This window comes from Prorops nasuta, unplaced genomic scaffold (assembly GCF_024137725.1).
Source record: "Prorops nasuta isolate Cenicafe-Biocafe unplaced genomic scaffold, Cenicafe_Pnas_1.2 PNAS00034, whole genome shotgun sequence".
Taxonomy (NCBI): Eukaryota; Metazoa; Arthropoda; class Insecta; order Hymenoptera; family Bethylidae; genus Prorops; species Prorops nasuta.
In genome coordinates this window covers 1,673,525-1,698,033 of record NW_027116831.1, presented here as the reverse complement: position 1 = coordinate 1,698,033, position 24,509 = coordinate 1,673,525, and the positions used below count along the sequence as shown (strand labels likewise).

At 32.6% G+C, this 24,509-nt stretch overlaps 1 protein-coding gene across 1 annotated transcript in view; it reads left to right on the top strand.

Moving 5' to 3' along the window:
* Positions 1-10,931: 10,931 nt before the first annotated feature.
* LOC136783648 (probable serine/threonine-protein kinase DDB_G0283337) overlaps positions 10,932-24,509 on the top strand; it is a 41,338-nt gene continuing 27,760 nt past the window's right edge. The window contains exon 1 of the mRNA XM_066743895.1: positions 10,932-11,046. Within this exon, the coding sequence (XP_066599992.1) occupies positions 10,932-11,046 (115 nt within the window). The remainder of the gene's footprint in view (positions 11,047-24,509) is intronic.

Here is a 24,509-nt window from a genome sequence, read left to right as displayed (position 1 = left end):
TTGTAATTTTTTTGAATTGCACAGTCCTCTAGCCTATTAAATTCTCCGTACGCTGGTATGACTTTTGTTAGGGATCTCGGCTTGCACGATGTTTTTTTTTACAGAGAAGCAGCTATACACAGCGACAACCGTGTTTTCCAACTTTCGGCAATGATTCTCAACTAGCAAGAAATTTTTGTAATTTTTTAGAATTGCATAGTCCTCTAGCCTATTAAATTTTCCGTACGCTGGTATGACTTTTGTTAGGGATCTCGGCTTGCACGATGTTTTTTTTTTTACAGAGAAGCAGCTATACACAGCGACAACCGTGTTTTCCAACTTTCGGCAATGATTCTCAACTAGCAAGAAATTTTTGTAATTTTTTCGAATTGCACAGTCCTCTAGCCTATTAAATTCTGCGTAGGCTGGTATGACTTTTGTTAGGAATCTCGGCTTGTACAATGGTTTTTTTTTACGGAGAAACGGATACAGAGAGCGATAACCATGTTTTCAAAACTTCGGCTATGATTTTCAACCAGCTGAAAATTCTTTTAATTTTTTGTATGCATATGCTCGTATACACGATAAAATGATGAATATATTGGTAATATATTCTTATGAGTGATCTTGACGTCCTTGATATTTTTATTAAAAAGATATGAAACTGCTTATCCGCAAAGACACTTTTCTTCGCTTTTTGGTAAGCCTTTTACAAATCGCGACATATATTTGATTGTTAGAAATATTAAGTTTTTAGCGAATTTAATGTAGAGTTTAATGGTAGTATTGTAAAGGGTGATCTCCATTCTCCTAACAGTATTATTAAGAAAATAACAAGCAAAGAAAATGCGCTAATATTGTGTTTTCCTATGTCCATGCTAGTGAACCTAATGGAGGAATTAAGAACATATTAACCTTTCTGGCAGAAATTTAACTCTGTTAATGATAATTACAGAATTCCTTAATAAAATGTTCTATATTTATGCTCGAATTTGTAATGATTATTCTATTTTCATTTTTAGCTCGATTTTACATTAACCTTGTTCAGTTGTGTATTTTCCTATTCTTTTTTTGACAAATAGATAAGAAAACTGTAGTTCCAATACTATATAATAGAAGTAAAAGAGAGTGAAAAGCTTACGCTTTTACATTTCTTCCAACTATCGTTAAAATAGGCTTAACATTTAATTTCATAACATAGTTCCACTGTAATGGAGATCATGTACCTCTCAAATAAAGAATTAAAGTTATATTTAAATTAACAGCTTCAATATAAGAATTATATAATTCATATTTGCGAAAAGTTTCGAATATAAATCAGTTGTGTATGCAACGAAGATTAAGTAGTACTCTTTCGAATGAGTAGAAAGGTTTTACACATACGAGCTGAAATGAAGTATGCCTAATCGTACAAGCAAGAAACTGTTACTTTACGCTCGAATTGTATAGAAAGTTTTTCCTAATTTTGTAAAAATTTGAGTCAATTATAAGAAGTTATTTTACTCACTTTTAAATTAGACAATATTTTTATTATAAATTAACTTTATTTAACATATTATTATATATTCGATGCTATAACATTTTTCTTTATTGAAATAAACGCTTTTATAAAGAACAATTGGAAAATTTAACAAGATGTTCGGTTTGTTAAGGTAGATTGAATAATCTCTTTTTCAGGGATGCACAATATAATGAAGTGCTGGGCCAACCATTTGGTGGCTTCTTTATTCCCTTTAAATTATATGCCCTTTGTTTCTCTCTTCCGTGAAGATCGGCAGTTTCTTGTATTATTTTTATTCGTGTTTCCCGTATTAGTGGTTTATCGTCTTGTCCCATAATTAAGTTGGCTAAGTTTTTGCGGAAATTATCCATATCATGGTCATTGACGATTACATGATTTCCGGAACATATAATGTACATGTACCAACATAAATGTACACCGCAATTTGCACTAATTGTACCATTTTTTCTAATTTGCCTTGGTATATCTTTAGGTAGGTAGTAAGACCAGTTATTCCAATGTATATCTTTTGATTTTTGTATTTTAAATACTTGCTCGGTAAATGAACATATATTGTTTATTAAATTTTGCGGCGGAGCGGAATGCAGAGAATCTAGGAAAAGGATTAACTCATCTTTAAAATTTATTAATAACAAAGACCAATGCTGTCTATTCTGGTCATATACAGGTGCTATCCATAGTAACGCGTTGCTTATAACTTGAGTTGTTGCCCATTTTTCATAACCTTTAGATATATTGCCCACCATAATTTTTGATACTAAGAAAGTGTCAAAAATTATGAATTTGTCATTATCCTTGAGCATATCTTGACATATTACGCCAAAACAATTTACAATAGCATCATCCACGTAAGCGTTTTCTTCTAGTGACCGAAAGCTGTCTTCGTTAACAACAACGTTGTTTAGATTTTTATACAATCTAGGAAACCCTTCTGGATACGAGCTATCTGATGATATTAGTTGAAGAGCTGCTGCTATATCAGGATTGATTTCTTCTAACGATATGTTTGTAATATTATTGTATGCTAAATCAGAGTTTAATTCTATTTGTACACTTGATGGATCATCTACTAGTTCATGGTTCAAATCTTCCTCCATGTTAATTTGTTTGCTAGTCTTAAAATATTTGTTCTTATATGATCTTTTTCTACACCATTTTTCTTCTACTAAAGATAGATCCTGAACAGCTGGCTTTCTTCTTCTTGCTCTGTGCAATTTATATTTCCGATCCAACAATTTTCCTTTCAACAATTTTCCCATTTTTTGCACAAAACGTGGTAACAAAATATTTTTTTTGTTCAACAATAAATCGTGTTTTACAGAGCGGAAATAATTTTCTACAGGAGCATTTGATTCTCTTTTTAGATAAAAGGATTTTAAGGTAAGTGCCGACCATAATGGGTAATAAGGCATTAAATAATTTAAGACGTAATCCATTAAATTTGCATTGTAAAATTGATTATCTTGTACATTTGCACTATTAGTTGCAAATATACATCGGTATGAATTAAATTGTTCTTTAAAAAGAATAGTAAAAGGCGAAGAATTACGACGAGATCTTTTTTTTTCCTGCTCTTTATTTTCAATTTCACAATTTTCAGTGTCTAATGATTCAATCTGTATTGAGTCTGGATTATCCACTAATTCAGAATTGATTAAATTATAATCGTCATTTGTATTATTTTCATTTTCAAAAAATATAATATGTTCATCTATATGGCCCTCGTGGTGTTTTAGCCCAAATATTTTGGCAAAATGTTCGAAGCATTCTACAGCTTCCTTTAATTCAGTGCAGTGTATAAGTTTAACTATTGCCTGAGTAGCGAGTTTTCTGTGTGATTGAATTTGGCAGATCGTCGAAACTTTTTTTAAAAAATTCTTCAAAAAATGAGATGAACATATATGAATTTTTGTTAATTGAGAAAATGACGCTGATTCTTTTCCATTGACATGTTGGAAACATAGTTCAAGGTATTCCCACACATGAATCTTATTAAATGCCTCCGTAATTGCTTGGATTAGTGCGAGACTGAAATCGGTTTCAATTTTCATTATAGTAGGTGTACGTTTGGATAATTTTTTTAACTGGTAATCGAAAGATGACAGAAAATATACAATTGTTGGAATATCATGATTACTACTGATCAGTTCCGCTACAGGCAAAGGACTTAAGTCGTTTTCTTTATCAGGTAAAATTAGGGCATAATAATAAATCCTTTTAATACAATTAATAGGCTGACCGATTATTGATCCCGTAGCATCTAAATGAAGAGTTGAAGCTTCTTTGGGTAAAGATAACAAATATTCAATTTGTTTCTCCGTAAAGAGAACTGTGTACACTGGGTGCATAGAATAATGTTGGATGTACCCAGAAAACTGTTTGCCCGGAAATGTTTTTGTGAACTCTTCTATCAGTTTACACATAAATATAATTGGATTTGAATCTAAATCATCCGCTTTGTTGCACTCAGAAGAAATTTTCTGCATAACTGTTAGAGTTGGACCTGTTGTTAAATCCCCTTCTTCAAAATAGCGTTCATTACTATCTGCAATTAATTTCAACCGTTCAAGGCTAGGCGTGCTATTGATTGTTTTCTGCGCTATTCGTTTCCTTTCTTCTCCTTTCAGATGTCTTCTATAAACTTCATCACTGTTGTGATTGACTTGCTTATTTTGTGTAACACGCATAATTATGTTATCAAAAGGCTCTTTAATAGGCGTGGTTACTCTAAAGAAATAAGAAGAGCAATTTTCAAATTTACAGGTTGCTTTGGCATAAAAATAAATTTTCGTACGGCCACCAGGATTGCTGCACCTGCTACAATCAAAATTTATGACACACGAATATTTTTCCTTAAAAATGGCATATAAATCGTTTGTCCAACCCGGTTTCATTTTTTTTGAGTTTCGCCAATATTTTCTCCAAAAATTACTCGGAATCAGAACTAAATTTTCAATTTCTGTTTTATCTGAGGCATTTGGAAGCATATTGTCTTCAGGTTCATATTCCGAATTCCAAGATACAGTAGTATCAGTAATGCCAGATGTGGTGCTTACATTTAAATTGGACTTAATATCTTGCATTTCTGTGTTTAATAATGAATCTTTTTCATTGAAAAAGCTTTCTTTAACACACAAATTTTTTTGATTATCTAAAGTTTGTACGATCATCTTTTCTATCAGAAATTTTTTTATCAAGTATGCGTGTCGGCTAAATGTCAAGTAGCACCTTCTGGTATGATTTTTAACCGTTTTATCGCTGTAACCAATTAATATTTTTTTGCAAATACATTCGTACAAGTTGTTAGGAGTTTTGTAGGATGCTTTATATAAGGTATTCATGATATAGTTAATATCAGTTACACTACCAAAAACAGCTGTAATAGCTTCTGCTATCATATCAGGGGTTAAAAGCATGATAATCGGTACTTTGATTAATTCATAAAACCTGTAACAAATTAATCAAATATAACTTCAAATAACAAGTAAACTACCGTAAGAACGTATTTGTCATCATACAATCAAAATGTACTAAACTAAAAACTGCCGTATTTTTAACGAAAATTACCGCAATTTAAACATAAAAACAATGGGTTGAACACTAATTTGAAATATTTCTATCAAGTACTTATCCAAATCATACATTTATTTGGAAATTTTAATCAAACACTATTAGTTAATTTAATTGTTTTATAAATAAATAATACTAGAAAGAATTCAAATGTTTAAGTAGATTGTTTCTTTGTGCTACGAGGGGCCACAGTAAATTTTTCACACCTCATCGAAATCAAGATGGCCAGTCTTACAAGAAATCATTATTTTATACAATCGCTTATATCTGTAGTAGAAAAGCATCATGAAATCTGACGATTAATTATATGAATCAAGACGAACATCCTTATCAATTAACCATTTCTTTGTTTCATCACATCTTGTACATTTTGAGTTGATAGTAAAAAATAATTCCTTGCGATAGTTTATAGTTACTTCAAATATTTTAGTGCAAATAATAAACCAAATAGTTTTTCACTTACTGTAGTACCTGCAGTTCTCTGTAGATATAATTGCCAATTCTGATTAGCAAGCAATATTAACACAATAGTCATATATTAAAATACTACAATGATGAGGAGACAACTCATTTGTTCAAAATGAATTAATACAGCAAAAGCTATCGTCTCTTGCTAACTCGAATGCCGCTCATTAAACATACACATATAAAACACGTATTGCTTATACCGTTTCTTGTTAAGTTCGTTACGCATAGTTTAAGGAAAACTGCAAATTGCATCCAGATCTCATATGAAAATGGTACCATTAAATTCGTCGTTACATTCTCTATAAGAGCATGTGCATACAAAAAAATGAAAAAATGTCCTATTATTGAATTATCTAGCAAAATCCCCAATAGCGCAAATTTTCTATATCATATTCTCCAAAATTTGTAAGAAAACAGTGTTAAGGGCGTCAAGATCCCTAATGAAAGTCAAACCAGGCTACGCAGCATTTAATGGTCTAGAAGACTGTGCAATTCGAAAAAATTACAAAAATTTCTTGCTAGTTGAGAATCATTGCCAAAAGTTGGAAAACATGGTTATCGCTCTCTGTATTCGTTTCTCCGTAAAAAAAACCATTGTACAAGCCGAGATCCCTAACAAAAGTCATACCAGCCTACGCAGAATTTAATAGGCTAGAGGACTGTGCAATTCGAAAAAATTACAAAAATTTCTTGCTAGTTGAGAATCATTGCCGAAAGTTGGAAAACACGGTTGTCGCTGTGTATAGCTGCTTCTCTGTAAAAAAAAAACATCGTGCAAGCCGAGATCCCTAACAAAAGTCATACCAGCGTACAGAAAATTTAATAGGCTAGAGGACTATGCAATTCTAAAAAATTACAAAAATTTCTTGCTAGTTGAGAATCATTGCCGAAAGTTGGAAAACACGGTTGTCGCTGTGTATAGCTGCTTCTCTGTAAAAAAAAACATCGTGCAAGCCGAGATCCCTAACAAAAGTCATACCAGCGTACGGAGAATTTAATGGGCTAGAGGACTGTGCAATTCAAAAAAATTACAAAAATTTCTTACTAGTTGAGAATCATTGCCGAAAGTTGGAAAACATGGTTATCGCTCTCTGTATCCGTTTCTCCGTAAAAAAAACCATTGTACAAGCCGAGATCCCTAACAAAAGTCATACCAGCCTACGCAGCATTTAATAGGCTAGAGGACTGTGCAATTCGAAAAAATTACAAAAATTTCTTGCTAGTTGAGAATCATTGCCGAAAGTTGGAAAACACGGTTGTCGCTGTGTATAGCTGCTTCTCTGTAAAAAAAAACATCGTGCAAGCCGAGATCCCTAACAAAAGTCATACCAGCGTACGGAGAATTTAATAGGCTAGAGGACTGTGCAATTCAAAAAAATTACAAAAATTTCTTACTAGTTGAGAATCATTGCCGAAAGTTGGAAAACATGGTTATCGCTCTCTGTATCCGTTTCTCCGTAAAAAAAACCATTGTATAAGCCGAGATCCCTAACAAAAATCATACCAGCCTACGCAGAATTTAATAGGCTAGAGGACTGTGCAATTCGAAAAAATTACAAAAATTTCTTGCTAGTTGAGAATCATTGCCGAAAGTTGGAAAACACGGTTGTCGCTGTGTATAGCTGCTTCTCTGTAAAAAAAAATATCGTGCAAGCCGAGATCCCTAACAAAAGTCATACCAGCGTACGGAGAATTTAATAGGCTAGAGGACTGTGCAATTCAAAAAAATTACAAAAATTTCTTACTAGTTGAGAATCATTGCCGAAAGTTGGAAAACATGGTTATCGCTCTCTGTATCCGTTTCTCCGTAAAAAAAACCATTGTATAAGCCGAGATCCCTAACAAAAATCATACCAGCCTACGCAGAATTTAATAGGCTAGAGGACTGTGCAATTCTAAAAAATTACAAAAATTTCCTTGTCTGTCAAATATGATGATAAAGAGTTTAAACTTATATCTTTCCTTTGACTATTTTTTCTGTGTATTAATTGTTATTTTCTATTTTAATTCATAATTGATGTTATTTAAAAAAAAATACAATTTTTATCTTGCTTTTAATTTGATATTAAAGCATTTTATATAGGTTTTCTATATGTGTTGTGTACCGGGTGACACGCTAGTTTTGGGTTATGTGACGCCGAAACTCGCTGCTGGAAAGTCGCTGCTAACTTCAGCGTCATTGTCCAGTGTAAAGGCTGTACTTTTATTGTTTTTTTAAGAATTTTTTTCTGCCGAACCATTAAATTAAAACAATCTATAATTTGTATATTGCTTAATTAACATTTAAAACAACGTTTTAAAAATTTTCATGCCAATATTTTGCACGAAATATAAGATATGCCGACCAACAGGAATGCGTATTTAAAAAACGGCGCTCCACTGCTGCCATTATTATAGCTGTTCTACTTATCTAATATTAAAAATTCAAGTACCATTTTAATCGTGAGACTTGAAGCTATAAAGTGAACTAAAATGAAGTTAAAATTCCAAAAGCGAAAAAAAGTTACACGCTTTAGAAAATTAAAAGTGAATTTTTATCATTTTTTTGTGGTCTATTTAGCTCGTAAAAAAAAAGATTGAAGTAATCTTAATTATTTTAGTTCACTTTGTAGTTATATATATACTGACGACGCTGTATAAATTTTTACATAATCAGTCAACTAGTTTTTGAGATATCATGGCAGCATTTTGAGAAAAACTAACAAACTCCCGTACGTCCCGTATACTGTGCTGTGTATGCATGCACCAGTTTACGGGTGAAACTTTTGAACGTGATCGAATTTTGAAAAATCCTTTTATCCACGTATTCTACACATGCTTTAGATGTGGTTTACATAAAAAGAAATAGATTTTTTTGACCCGAAACATTGGACGACTCCCTTAATAAAGTTTAAAAGGTTAAACATCAGCAAGGTAACTGTAATATGTTTAAAAGCATATAATAAAAATATGGAAATCGTAAATTAAACTAAAATAATGTAATTAATATATTTTGCTTTTACGTAACCTAGCTAGTTTCACAATTTTCCGAAGCAATCAAATACTTTTTGAACGAAGATATTTTCATCACTTGCTTTTAAACATATATATTTAGCCTTAAAGAACTTATTATATTCCGAAATAATAATCGTTTACAAACTGCGCTGCATAATTTTTGTTTAAGTCTACAAGTATTCAAAAAGAATACCGAACAAATAACGACGGAACAGGATGTTAGATGTGAATAACATCGCCGCCATCGATAATTAACGAATTAACAATTATCAAACCCATTTCTGCATACAATTTCAAATAATAATATCCCATAAACGACTGATTGAAATCGAAACATTATAAAAGTATTTTTAATAGAATTTAATATAAAAGCTATAACCACATATAATGAAAAATGATGCTTATCGTTAAAAAAATTTCCTTTGTTTTAACATTAACAGATTAGTAAATAATATTTCCATATATTCATTATCCTTACCATTTGAAAAACCATCAACTTTCATATGGAATATTTACATTTTATTTAATTTTGTAGATATTTTTAAAAAATTTTTAAGGCGAAACACCCTATGTGCCCATTCATTTGCTTAAAGATCTGCTGTCTTTGTTATTATTGGATGATTATTTATTATCAATTAAAATATTTAATTTTTAAGTAGCTGACAATGAAATTGAAGAGCCAAATAATGTTCCCCATAAGTCTACCGATGAACTTATCAGTGATCTGACACAATTTGAAGGTAATGATTTATTAAATAACATCCACTGTTTTATTCTTTTAAATTAAAAAAATATATGAATTATAATTTACGTAAATCAACCATTTTAACAGAGCCCCAACTTCATTGCTATTTTTTAAAAAGATAATTCGTAGAGATTACTTAATACATTCACATCGTGAAATGAAGTAACTTATTTTAAAATAAAAATACAACTTTCTACGTATTATTGTTATTAAGTACTATACAAGATGGATCTTATGATTCGTATCAAAGGACGAATGCGTAGTTGAAAGCAGTTAAAAAAAAAACCCGTATTAAGTGCTAAATTTGTGATTGGCCGAGTATAGAGAGATTAATAATTAGACATAGACGAATAGAGATACGCTATGCATTTTTTTTCTTTTTGGTTCTGGATGTTTTCTCTCTCTACAAAGTAGTTTCGACAAGCTTGCTGGCTGCTTGAATGAAAGGTTACTAGGAGCGAACGAGAAGTATAATGATAACACAAGCTCATCCTTTGAAACGTAAGAAAAGTACATCTATCACCTTACATTAATCTCTTCTCATTTTTCTCTTCATTTAATAAGTATGCTCTCTTTTCTTTAAATTTCCATATAAAATTTAATTTGCAGGCGTTATCGAAATAAATTGTAAGTAGCTCTGATTAACATCAAATTTATAGCCGCCGATTGTTATGTAAGAGATATTAAAAAAAAAAACATTAATTTTTAATGCTTTCAACGTCGTATTTCATGGGCCATCTTGAATTTTTAATGATATAAAAAATTAAATCTATTAGTTTGAATGTACTTGTCGCGATTTTTATATCCCTCAGTGCCTATTTTGAAGCGTTTCCTTATGAACAAAAATGATTTCGTACAAAAAAGAGGTTATTTTTTGGCATAAAAAGACTTGTATCTTTTTTGCGAAGCATTTGCAAGTAATTAGCAGTTCATGCTTGAAAACAGCAATTCAAAATACATACGAAATGATAACCATGTAATTTTTGACTCTTCGATTTCTTACCTTCATATACCACTGAAAATAATGTATAAAATATGTAAATTTTGGCGTTAAAAGGTTAAAGAGATACAAGTCGCTTTATATCTATGATTTAGGGTGTTTTACGTTAAATAGTACATTGTTAACCTAGGGAAGAAAGTGATCGATTGCTGACGAGTTGTGAAGTTTGGATGCCCGAGGCGAGGTTGATACCCGAGCCGAAGGCGAAGGTTATTAACATAGCCGAGGACATCCAAACTTCATAAACTCGTCAGCAATTGATTTTTTCCGTGGTTAACATATTACTTTTCATTACAAGTGATGGAAAGTACAATTTTCTATGCATGTTTTGGAGGGATGAAAATTATTTACTTTCTCCCCACTGAATTAATTTTCCCTCACTGATTTACTTTCTGCCCGTTGGACTTATTTTCTTCCCGCTGGATTTATTTTCTCCCTGCTAGACGTATTTTCTACCCGTTCGTGAGCAAAACTTAATTTTCATCCCGCAAAACAGGCATGAAAAGCTGTACTTTCACATCACGTATGATGAAATATACTTTTTTATGTGTTCTAAAATTCAACAGATGATGTTTTCACTGATGCTGCTAGTAATAAAGATGCAGAAGTAAATAGAATGGTCGCGCGCGCGCGTCACTAATCCGGAGAAAGAGATGGAAAGATTCGTGCGAGATGAATCCTCCGAAAACGAGGATGCCATTAATAGTTCACTTCATGAAGAAGAGAGTAGAGATTTAGTGAATCAGACGTCCAATAGCTTCATAATAGGTAATAATTAACCTAACTACAAATAATTTGGATAAATCAAATATCCTCCAATCTTCGATCAATAGCTTCATGCCTGTCCACCGAAGGGTCACGATTAAAATTTTAATAAATAAAGAAAAAGCAAAGCATAACATAACCTAGCGTTCTTTTATATTTGTATGATTTAACTACGGCGATAAAAAGAAAATTAAAACGTTCATGATGAATCACTTCTAAATTATTTGACGTCGAGAACTTGTTAACTCTTTTTATACCAAAATGGCATAAATTTAATCTTCTTTTCTTTTGAATCATTTTTATAGTAATATTTTGTAGATCTATTCGAAACTTGGTACCATAACATTTTAAGATGTGCTCTATCGAAATTCAATACTACTTTCTTCATATCTTGATCCACTTTACCGGTATTCCAGTTTATACTACAAAAATTCCGAAAAAATTGCATTTCAAGCAGTAATTTTCCATTTTTCCTTGTGATAACATCAACGAATCATCTTAGCATTAGGGATATAGTGGCATAATGACTTTATCTGAAATATGAGACTATATAGAGACAAAAATACAAGATGGCCGTGAAGATATGGCTTTTTTTTTTCAAAAATTAGCATACTCATTCGTAGAATATAATATAACATAATGTTATATATTAAAATAGGAAAATAAAATTTTTATCAGATGAAGACAAAATTAAAAATATAATTAAATAAGACATTATTCGAAGTTCGTAACCATTACGCGAATAAATTTGAAAAATGTAATCTCATGAGCAATTTATAGTAGAGAAAGATTATAAAAATGTTCAAAAATCTGAAATTTTTAATCTCTTATGTATTTAGCTCTCTTTATTCATTATTTATTTCTTTAAAGACAATTAAACGCTATATATAGAAAATTAAATGTAAATTTACCATATATAATGGCATAATCTACATCAAACGCTAATTTCTTGAAAAAATCACCATATCTTAGCGGCCATCTTGTATTTTTGTTTCTATATAGACTCATATTTTAGATAAAGTCATTATGCCACTATATCCCTAATGCTAAGATGATTTGTTGATGTTACCATGAGGAAAAATGAAAAAGTACTGCTCGAAATGCGATTGTTTTTCACAAATTTTGTAATATAAAGTGGAAAACCGGTAAAATGGACCAAGATATCAAAAAGATAGCATTGGATTTCGAAAGAGCACATCTTAAAATGTTATGTTACGAAGTTCATAAAAAATATGTAAAAGATTACTATTAAAATGATTCAAAAGAAAAGATGATTAAAATTATGCCATTTTGGCGTAAAACGGGTTAAGTAAAACTATCCTCCCTTTTCCAGCTAGCTATACCTATGCAGCAGCTGTACTTCATCTAATATGGTATGAAGTCGTAGTTTATTATTCCAAGAAAATCTTTAAAAATATACAAAATTTATTAAAAAAAATTATATCGAAAGTTATTTGATATTTATGATTTACTGTGTTACTTTATTTTCAAATAATGGCAAATGAAATGTATGTTTTCAGATATGATTTTAAAACCAGCGTCAGCGGCAATTAAAAATTTGCTAAATGTAATAAATGCAGAGGTTCCCAATAAATCATTGAAATTGATGAAAGTAAATATTTTAACTATAATTTCATATTCATTATACAGAATTTGGCATATAGCTTTTAACCATTGACGTGATAAATTACAAAAAATAATACAGAGATGTAGTCTGTCATACTATCTTTAAAGAATGCTGTGTATTGAAAATTTTGTTATTCAATATACTCATTAATATTGCATTTCTTCACCTTTTATGTCATACAAATTTTTCTAAATGAAAAAAATTTTTTAAAATAACTTAAGAAAAGTAAATACGATAATTAAAAAAAAAATAAAAAACAAACAAAACCAATAATCTAAGATCTCTTGGATCTGTAATACTACCATTTCAATGGTTCAAAGTTAATGCTTCAAACCTTACATGTTAGAATACGTATATTTTCGTAACTCTAAGAGATAAAATTTTCGTCATTGAACTTATTATTTCATCTTTCTTACTATTTTCATTCAGACATGTCTTAAGCTCAACTTTGTTACTTTGATAATCACGTAAATGACCCTAAGAATTTTCTTACGCGCACTCTTAAAAATTTTTCCCACGATGTACTGTTACACTGCGAATACTACGAATAATAGTCTTAAATTTGAAAAAATATGCTCAATATGAAAAATAATTCGGGAAGTAATTATGAGGCTGAAAATGGCAGCCAAAACTAGCAGCCAAAGAAAAGCATAACACCAAGCTTTTGTATCAGACTATAAAACGCTAAATCTTAGAAAATGAATAATATATCTGAAATTATTAAAGATAGAGAGTTGAAATTTTAAACAAACGTTTGTCAAATTCTAATATTTCAGAATCTTGAAGCAAAATTGAGGATCAATACTATAGGAAATCTTAAACAAATTTATAATGCATTTATTGTTGATAAATTTGCAGAAGGAAAACGCAAAGCGATTTTAAAATGAAATTAGGCACAGATATTCATATAAATGTATTTAATTGGAATATCTCTACCATATTTAATTTCAACAATCCTTAAAATTTGTCTCAAATGTATTCTAAATTTTATAGGCATTATTTGTTTAAACAATTTCTGAAACGTTAACATTTTTTTCAAATATTGGCAGAAAGTCCTTTAAATTAATTATTTGTACGAAATTTCATATTAAAATTCATTTGCATGTGCCTTCTGCACATTTATCAACAAGAGATGCATTATAAATTATTCCAACAGTTCCTATAGTATTAATCCTCATTTTTGCTTCAAGATATTGAAATATTAGAATTTGATAAACGTTTGTTTAAAATTTCGTTCCTCAATTATAAATAATTTCAGATATATTATTTATTTATTAAAATTTAGCGTATGTAGTCCAATAAAAAATTTTGGTGTTGTTTTTTTTGGGCTATTTTTTGCTGCTATTTTCAGCTTTATAATTAAAATAATCAGTAAATAGAACAATATTTTTGATTATAAATCTTTTAAATTATTAAATTTAACAGTTTAATTGAACAATTTAAAATGATAATACTTTATAAATGTAACCTGTATACGTATAAAAAAAATATTATCGTAGTAAGATTATTAAGAAAATAATCTTAATATTGAAATATTGTTTTCTTTTTTATATTCATGAAACGATAATTAGCTGCTTAATATTTTACTCCATGATCTAAATTTAAATCAAAAATATTTCATTTATTTCACGTTAACCCGGCAATGGGCGCGCGGGGTGTTCAGAACACCCCAAGAATAGAAATCTATTGGTAACGTAGCGAAAAATTTGTGCAGTCACTTAAAAATATTAGCGTTTAATTAATACAAATAATGTAAAGAAATGCAATTGCTATTGTATACCAAAGGGAACTTCGCATAGATGATATTTATTGAAAAATAAATCTGTATTTGTAAATATTTTACGTCTAATAACGAAAAACAAATGGGGTGTCCGTGGCACCCCACGCGCCTATCTACGTAAAAAAAAGCACGCGCCTATTGGCGGGTTAAATATCTCCAATCAGTTAATTTCATTCTATTAAACGTTACATTTATTTCATTCATATATAAAAATTTCTTATTATTAATAACTAAAATTTATATACATGTAATATGTAAATGACATTTAATTAACAGGCTATAGAAGAGGCAAATAATTTGATAAATTTGAGGAATGCAGTTGACAATAAAGATTATGATGTAGAGTGCAAGGTATTTTCTTCTTCTATTTCATTGGCTTCTCTCAACTATAAACAATTTGTGCCATGTTGTTAATGCAAGGCATATTATAGGTTGTTTTATATATGCTGTAGTGATGCATTTTTATTACTTCATGTGAGATTACCTTGTTGTTTAATATTTTCTTAAAAAATTAATATTATTTTCAATGAAATACTCAATTGAAACATATACATATAAATCAAAATGACATTAAAGTTAGCCACAAGTTTTCAGCCACAAAAGTTGGATAAAAATAGGAGTGAAAATAAATAGAATGATATAAAAATGTATATCAGCAATTATAAACAAATACAAACAATTGTTGTTACTGTAATTAACAATTATTTCACCAAATCTGCACTAAAAACAAAAAAATTTTGCCTGAATACTTCCTTAAGAAGAACAAAAAACTGATTACTCATACAAAACAATTTTAACGTATCAGTGTTTTTTTGAAATATTTTTCAACATCACAGACTTGTAGCCGAAAAATTGTTGAACAGATTCATGCTGTTTTGATGGAAAATTCGATGAGATTGGTTAAAAATGTGGATTCGTTATTTCACAATGCACTTTTGCACCTATTCTGTTGACAAAAATCATTAAGGGTGTTATGACCCCTAATGAAATCAATATGAATCTCTTTAGAATTTTATTGCCTACAAGGCTATGCAGTTGATAAAAATTACAAAAAATGACTGATATGTTACAATTGCTTTGTATGAGTAGTTATTTTGTTTTTTCCTTAAGGCAGTTTCCAGGCAAGTGTTTTCGTTAATGTTGCAAATTTAATGAAATAATTGTTAATTATAGTAACAACATTTGTTTGAATTTCTTTATAATTGCCGATATATATTTTTATCATTTTATTTCTTTCTACTCCTGTTTTTCTCCAACTTATAACTAAACTCCAGTGTCATACATATGAAAATTGCATTTTCTTAATTTCTCAACTTGTAAAACAACAAATATCAAAATGTGTTTTTTTAGTTATTAACTTGGTGTAATTACTCTATAATTAAAAATTTGTAGGTAGAGATAAAACTCAATTAGGGAATCTACATTAGTAATGAAGAGCTTTTTTTCTTGGATCGTTGGCGTAACAAACCGAATGAATTAATAAGACGGCTCCTAAGACTTCTCATAGACGAAGACGAGTTGAAGAATATGTCGGCGAAAGGCCAAGGGGTGAATAAAGCGATTCCTGAGAATATACTGAAATCTGTGGAATGTAAATACAATATAACTACCAGTAAACTGAAAATTTCATTTCATAGTATAATTCTCCAATTATAAGACAAAATAATCTTTCAACTATGAATAGCAATTTATTACAATTTGAAATACAACTTCTTAATGTAAACAAATAGCATAGTTTATATTTTTTACAAAAGATTCCAATTGTTTCGTTTTTTCTCATTATCTAGGCTCGTAATTATCTAATTGCTGTTTTACGAGTCTCATTTTCATCGTCTTTCAATTTTATACAATTTGTCCATTAACGCCATTAACACTCTTTTAACGATTTTTTATTTATTAGCGAAAAATGAATAGATGAGAGTTGATGTTGAAAAAGATAAAACTTAATATGTAGGAGTAGTCCCATGTACGACTATACCATTCGTTTTGTAATTATATTTATATAACAAATCGGCTAAAATTTAACCCTATTTCTTGACCTATAATCCCATTGGCTACCAGTTTCGGCCAGCAATATACAAGCTAAGACACTTAAACCACCCTAGAAAACGTATGCAGAAAAACGCATATATCTTTAACTATAAAAGATATTAAATTTTTGCATAGGACCTTTCTGAAAGCAAATAATAAGACGATTTGAAAATACCCTATGGACAAATTAAATATCTTTTATAGTTAAAGATATACATGTCTTTCTGCATCCGTAGGAGAATCCATATACCGACATTACAGAAAATAACTCTTGCCAAACGTAGATCCGTCATTTCTTAATCGATTCAAATGTTTATAAACTTGTTTGAAAACGTCAGAAGGAGATCTAGGGATTCATGTTGGCCAATTTTCCACAAAATTATAATTTGAAAAAAAAAACGAAAAATCTGCCAACGTGAATCCCTACATCTCCTTATAGCGCTTTCCAAAAAGTTTATAAACTTTTAAATCGATTAAGAAATGATGGATCCAAGTTTGGCAAGTGTTTTCTTCTGTAATCTCGATATACGGATTCCCCTTAAGTGTCTCACCCTCTATAAGCTTCTATTAAACTCCAATTTCGTTTAATTCTTTCAGAAATATGTATTATGACATAATTTTTAATAATTTAAAATTTTTTTAAATTTTAGGGTATGTAAATAAGCGGTCTACGGTAAAAGTGAATAGATCTGAATTTATTCGAGTAGTGAACTTATGTTGCTCGAATCTGAGGAACAAGAAATCATACAAAAAAAGGATAATTGAAGATGAAAATTCAGAGTAACCATTAATGTCACGGTGGATATTTGGAAAACTGAAAATGTACAATCCGGAGTAAACGTTGCGTGATGACATGATTTTTTCGTCGATTGCAATTGTACTATTAAATGTCGAGTGTTTTCTTAGGCTTGCATTATAGAGCAAATGGATGTAATTGCTTCTTATCAGGTACCAATCTTGAATATAACCAAAATGTACTTGTATAATGCCAAAGCTTGTGGAGTGTCAACTCTTCAATACGACCATAATAGCTATTATTGTTACGTTGGATATTTAGAAATCCGGAAATGTATAATCTGGAGTAAACGTTGCATGACGATACAATAGTTTCGACGAATGCAATTGTACTATTAAATGTCGAATGTTTTCTTAGACTTGCAGTACAGAGCAAATGGATTTAATTGCTAATTATCAGCTGCCAATGCTGAATGTATGAAAAATGTACTTGTATAATGCCAACGCTTGTGCAGTGTAATCACTTCAATCCGACCATAAGAGCTATTATTGTTACGTTGGATATTTAGAAATCTGAAAATGTAGAGACCAGAGTAGAAGTTAAATTGCGATACAATAGTTTCGACGATTGCAATTGTACTATTAAATGTCGAATGTTTCCTTAGACTTGCATTATAGAGCAACTGGATGTAATTACTTCTTATCAGCTGCCAATGCTGAATGTAAGAAAAATGTACTTGTATAATGCCAAAGCTTGTGGTGTGTCAACTCTTTCATCCGACCATATTAGCAATTAATGTCACGGTGGACAGTTAGAAATCTGAAAATGTAGAGACCAGAGTAGATGTTAAATTGCGATACAATAGTTTCGACGAATGCAATTGTACTATTAAATGTCGAATGTTTTCTTAGACTTGCATTATAGAGCAACTGGATGTAATTGCTTCTTATCAGCTGCCAATGCTAAATGTAACCAAAATGTACTTGTATAATACCAACGCTTGTGGAGTGTCAACTCTTCCATCCGACCATATTAGCTATTAATGTCGCGGTGGACTGTTAGAAATCTGAAAATGTAGATTACGCATTAAATATTACGTTACGATATTCTAGTTGAAATTATTATAATTGTTTAATTCAATGTCGATTGTTCTCTTTAGTTTTGTTTGACAAAACATATTTATGTAATATTTAGTCGTTCCTATCGGAGAACCCCTACCTTTAACGAAAGTTGGTTGTTCCTTGGCAGTTATTCTGTGCAATATAGAATTATGATAATAATGGAGTTTGTATTTTCAATTATATTATTGCAACATATTAAAGTATATTTGCATATGGTATTTGTAAAATTGCATTATTTCTTTATATGTTATCCCATTGGAATTGTCTCAGGCTATACAATTGCGATTTTATCTTCGTTCTTGAAACTGTTCTTTCAATTATCCAAAGATTAATTTAAATTTATAGTTCATGTTGCTTTTTTTTCATGCAGTAGAAGTTGAGACAGTGTCAGTGGAAAATACAAATTAATTACATTTTTTTCTTTTTTCAATGGATGGTACTATGATATAAGTTCTATTTCGTTTAAAAAAGTGAACGGCCAATAGCCTGACCTATCCATTACAAATTTTTTTTAATTTTTTTAAATTATTTTTAATGGATTTTTAAAAATTTTTTAAAGATCTTGGAAAGCGCTTACCAAGAGCTCGGAACTTGTCTTGCTGGCGGGACAGAGCAAGCTACTTTCCAATACTTTTGAAAGACCTTTCCAAGATCTTTCGAGGATCTTTCCAGCCGAATCCAAGCGCTTCGCAAGTCGAAATTTTTTTACGCGGGCTGGGAAATAACTACAGGGCAACGCCCTTACCGAGATATAAAAATGGACGTCAGAGAAAAGGAGAAAAAAAGGAGTACGTCCAGACTCGCTAGTCCCAAAATTATGAGTGAGTCGGAAGGACAGTAGCACGGGAGATAATCACTGTCGCGCGTGCGCGGGTCGACCCCCTATCGGCCCGCGATTGAACCTATTATGAGTAACGATCGCGGGATCGCACAGGTGGCGCCTGCCCTTCCCTTTCACGATAGTAATGAGAAGGCCGAGCGTAAAAGTAAGTTATTTGACGAGCAGATGCTTCGTCACAGTACAGGTAGCAAGTATACTGAATCCTCATACATGATAGCGATCGCATTGAAGATGAAATGTGCATCGTAATTAGATAAATTATGAAAAATTACTGGAATAACGTGCGAATCTCTATATTTTAAATTACAATTGTGTGAGGGGGTCCTCTATATTTACCTGTTAAATGATCATGATCGCGAACACGTATTTGATTTGGGAGAAATAGCTTTTTACATATATGACAGTCGCGGTCATTGTTATGACGAAAATTTACACTAATACTTAGCGTTCTCATAGGCTTTACAGTCTTTAGTTTTTCGCTCGCTATGCTAGCAATTTTATCGAGTTCTCGCACAAACCATTCTATACACTCGAGTCCACGATATGATTTATAAGTTGAGAGCAATGAATCACGAACGCTTTTAAAATAATATCCTAAACAAAAGGGTAAATGTTTTTGATAAATACTACTACTACCGCTCGTTTCATTCACTTTTTCTAATAAACATTCAATGTTTGCATATACAACGAATAGGGTCCTCTCGCTGTTCTTGTCATTTTTAAAGGACACCCAACGGTCCTCTTCAGGTAGCAGTATACGGACGTTTTTATTGAGCTCACTGCAATCACGTTTATGAGATTGAAGTTTATCCTCATTGAAGAAATAGTGTAAACATCTAAGAGGAAAAATCATATTAGTATATAAACATTAAATAAAATTATATTAAAATATTAACAGTATAACATACTGATTACAAATAAGATGAGATCGTTTTTTTCGAGTCAGTTGTTTATTTAGTAAGCGAGAAAGATTCGTGATACATAAAAAATGTGCTACACCTTGATGTTCGAGAAGAAGAAGATTCGCATGTCTCGATTTCTCACATTTTGTGAGTTGAAGAGGTGCAATAATTTTATTCTCCTGCCCTTCCTGCTCATCCACCATGGTGAAAACATTAATCGACACATCATTATCTTCTTCAAATTTAGGTATCTGCCTTAATATGGTTGGAAATGTTATACTTCTAACGTTGAAAACAGATTTAAATTGGGGGTATGAAGATTGTCGTTGTGAGTGTTTAGTTGAAATACCCGGATAGATGCAGCCGTTACAGCCCATGGAAAACATGTATTATCATCACTCTGTATGTTTATCACTGCATGTTTGTTCTTAATATATTTTGGAAGGTCGATTGTACAGCCTGCATGTAGTGGAGTATAATGATTTATATTCACAATTAAATTTAATATTTTTTCCAAAGCCCACCCACTATCACGCTCTTGAAATTCACTTAATTTTGTTAAAATTTTATCTATGACGTTTGTTTTATACCAATCACTAAAAGTATCAGTCTAGAATAAAATCACATTTGTTGTGGAAATATGTTTGATATCACTAATTTCCTTGCAAATAAATTGTCCGTTGAATACCATATTTATCTTAACAGCGCTTACTTTACTGAATACTTTGTTCATGTAAGATTGCAGCATATCTGATGCTGCCAATAGAAATTCATGTGGTTCGATATAATTAGTGTTTACTATCATACCACTACACATTCGACTTTTAAATGATGAATTAAGATCTTTCCAAATAAGCTTTTTCACATTAATGCCCGCTCCAATTGAATTTTTATTTTTTGCCACATGGAGAAGTAACTTTCGAATACATTTTATTTCTGCAAGATTTTTCTGTACAGCATCTGGAGTTGCATTCCGGTTGGATTCTCTCAAATTTCGAATATAATCACGACACTTGCAAATCCACTCGCGATAATCATGCTGAGTTCTTAAATCGGGATTCTTAAGAGCGTGATTTGAAGAATAATTTTTTTCTCTTGCTGCTCTGATTAATAGGCACTGTATCTGAGCAATTTCCGTAAAAATTGTCTGCCTTGCCCCTATACGTGCATTGTGGCTAGCAACTCAATTTTTTAATGTAATCACGACAATCACGTACCCACTCACGATATTCATCCAGACAATTTAAAACTCTATTTAGAAGCGACATCGTAGTTCTTTCCGTTTAAATGATCAGCGTGAAACTAATGAAAAATCTTAGATGGAGAGTCCTTCAAATAATCAGTCTCCGAGACACTTCAGTAATATAAATATTTTACGGATCAGGTTGCGCGTTGAAGTAAAAAGAATGCATTCAAGTTTAAAATATACATATATTCTAGATTTTTGATTCATACATATATTTCATATAATATACATTTCTCAGTGCGCATATACCCTCATGATTCATGCAAATAGGAAGTTGTGAATTATATAAATCATCTTCTAAATTATAATTTCCCCACACATATTCATCTACATTACTAATTTCTAAATCACAAATACTCCTTAACCAATTTAACTTTTCCACCCCTTTTACAAAAACCGTATCCTCATATACATATTTTTTTATAATATCTTTATATTTATAATATGGTGAAAAACCATCCATCCAATTTAAGCCACGATGATTGAAAAATATTGAACTGAAAAAGAAATTCCTTATTCATTGAAAATAATAATTTGTTATTGTTTGTTATAAAATATACTTACTCTGTTTTCTTTCTCTCCTCTTCACTTAACCAAGTATGGGGAAAGGGGGGTGAAAATAAAATATTGTTTGAGATTGGGAGGAGCAGAAAATGTTGCGAAGTAGATTCCGCATTTCTCTGTTATATCTCCCATCTCTATTGCGCTCACAATAGACGGCTAGACCGACAGCGTCTAGCCGCTCTGTCTCTCTCTCCGCGGCGCGCTTGCGCGTCTTCTGGCCCTGGCGCGTCGCGGCCGCGAAGCGACACTACTTGCGCGCTTGGCCACTAGGTGGCCAGCGCCCGCGGCAGCTCTCTCGCTGGCAAGATTAGTGTCGCGTAATTATACAGGGTGTATCACCGAAGGCGCACCAGCCTCGAAATAACCGTAAGAGGACGGATAGCGCGTGGTGGGGGTCGACGTATAACATTGGACGGAGTTAGATAAAGCGCGAGTAATAGATGGAGAAAGGCAGGGCTATACGCTCCTATACGCTTTGCCTATGCCTTCCCCCCTCCCCCATCAACGCGACACCAATAGTCACAGTCTCTCTCTCTCTCTTCTCTCTCCCCGCCGTTTCCATTTCTTTATTTTCATTTACCCAGGAGGCGTTTTCGTCCTTCTCTTCTATCAAGTCAATTCTTGCGGATTACTAAACACATTAATTTTTAGCATAAAATTGAAAAGCGTTAGCTATCTTTTCCACACCGCCTTGAGGTAGATAGCTAGGCGCGTTTTTTTTTAAAGTGGTTTCCCCCGGAGGCCTAATCCACTGGATAACTCAAAGTAAAGTTAGCTTACAAATTCTCAAAATATCCCCCCTTTTGCTGCGAACAAAGGTTAGCTCTTCGAATTATGTCCCGTGTTGCTCGTCTCACCATGTCCGGCGTGATTGTTCTGAAGGCCGCAATGATTTCTTCACGAACCTCCATCATTCTACCCTCACGCCGATTTTCCATTAGACGCTTTATGTGTCCCCACAAAAAGTAGTCGAATGGATTAAGATGTCGAAGAGCTAACCTCTGTTCTCAACAAAGAGGGGGATATTTTGAGAATTTATAGGCTAGCTCTATCCAGTGGATTAGGCCTCCGGGGGAAACGACTTTAAAAAAAACGCGCCTAGCTATCTACCTCAAGGTGGTGTGGAAAAGATAGCTAACGCTTTTCAATTTTATGCTAAAAATTAATGTGTTTAGTAATCCGCAAGAATTGACTTGATAGAAGAGAAGGACGAAAACGCCTCCTGGGTAAATGAAAATAAAGAAATGGAAACGGCGGGGAGAGAGAAGAGAGAGAGAGACTGTGACTATTGGTGTCGCGTTGATGGGGGAGGGGGGAAGGCATAGGCAAAGCGTATAGGAGCGTATAGCCCTGCCTTTCTCCATCTATTACTCGCGCTTTATCTAACTCCGTCCAATGTTATGCGTCGACCCCCACCACGCGCTATCCGTCCTCTTACGGTTATTTCGAGGCTGGTGCGCCTTCGGTGATACACCCTGTATAGATGGGTCCTTGATAAGGAGCCATCGCACCTCAGCCTTGCTCGACCGCTGCCTTACCCGCAGCAACAGCAGCACCTTTTTTGAGCCTTTTGGCACCACCGCCTCCACAGCATTTTTTGACGCCTCCACCAGGCCAGCCAACGACCGCCTCCACCGGCGAACTCTACGGGTCGACTACTTTGGTAAGTATCACCCACCACCCACTGCCTACCAAGAGGGGACTACCCCTCTGCGGCATTTCCTCCCTCCTAAGGGAAATTTCTCCGGGGACTGCCCGGGAGAAGTCCAACCCTCTCCTTCCCCTCCACACTGCCTCCGAGGACTACCTCGGACCCAGTGTTCCGACCCTCAAATCCAGGGCTCTCGACGAGTCGGGTAGTGGGAGGGGTAGATTCACCCTAGGGGTTGGGGTGGCTCGGAGCCACCATAGCTCTGGGAGAAGGGGGCTGAGGGGTAAGGGGACTTCCCCTTCCCTAAATCCACCTCTCCTACTTCGCTTCCTCCCGTGGCTGGGGATTTTACTAGGGAATACCCTAGGGAAAATTGTCCAGTCCGGGAGTTGATAAGTCCGCGTTCCTTCCTGGGGAATTCTACTCTTTGGGGTTCTTGGGAATCTTCGATTACCGAAATTCCCTAGAATTTGACGACAACAAATTCCCTAGGAAGTCTATCATTTTAGTCTAGCGGTTCTTTGTAAATATAGTTGTACATTTTATTTATTTGAATAAAGACTCTTTTACCTCCTACATTTGTCTTCGAAATTTATTCTCAGATATAACCTTCCCTTCTGACCACAGGGCTGGAGCCTACTTGGGCACTGTCTCGCACAAATATGATGCACTTTTAGTTCTTGTAAAACTGCAAATTCTTTAACTATAAATGTGTTATCCATTAAATGAATCCTTGAAAATCGACGAACGTTGGGATCATCATGTTAGCGTTTTTAATATTAAATTTATTACACTTTGCCTTTATTTTAAATATACTCTTTTTTTGTTTCTCTAAAGTTTTCCCCTTCTCTTCAAACCAAGTATTTCAATTCTCCCACTATCCTTAACTATTCTCTCTTTGGACCAATGGTGTTTCTAAGAGTGTCTGGTTAGTCACCTCCCACCACAGATCAAATTTTTCACATCC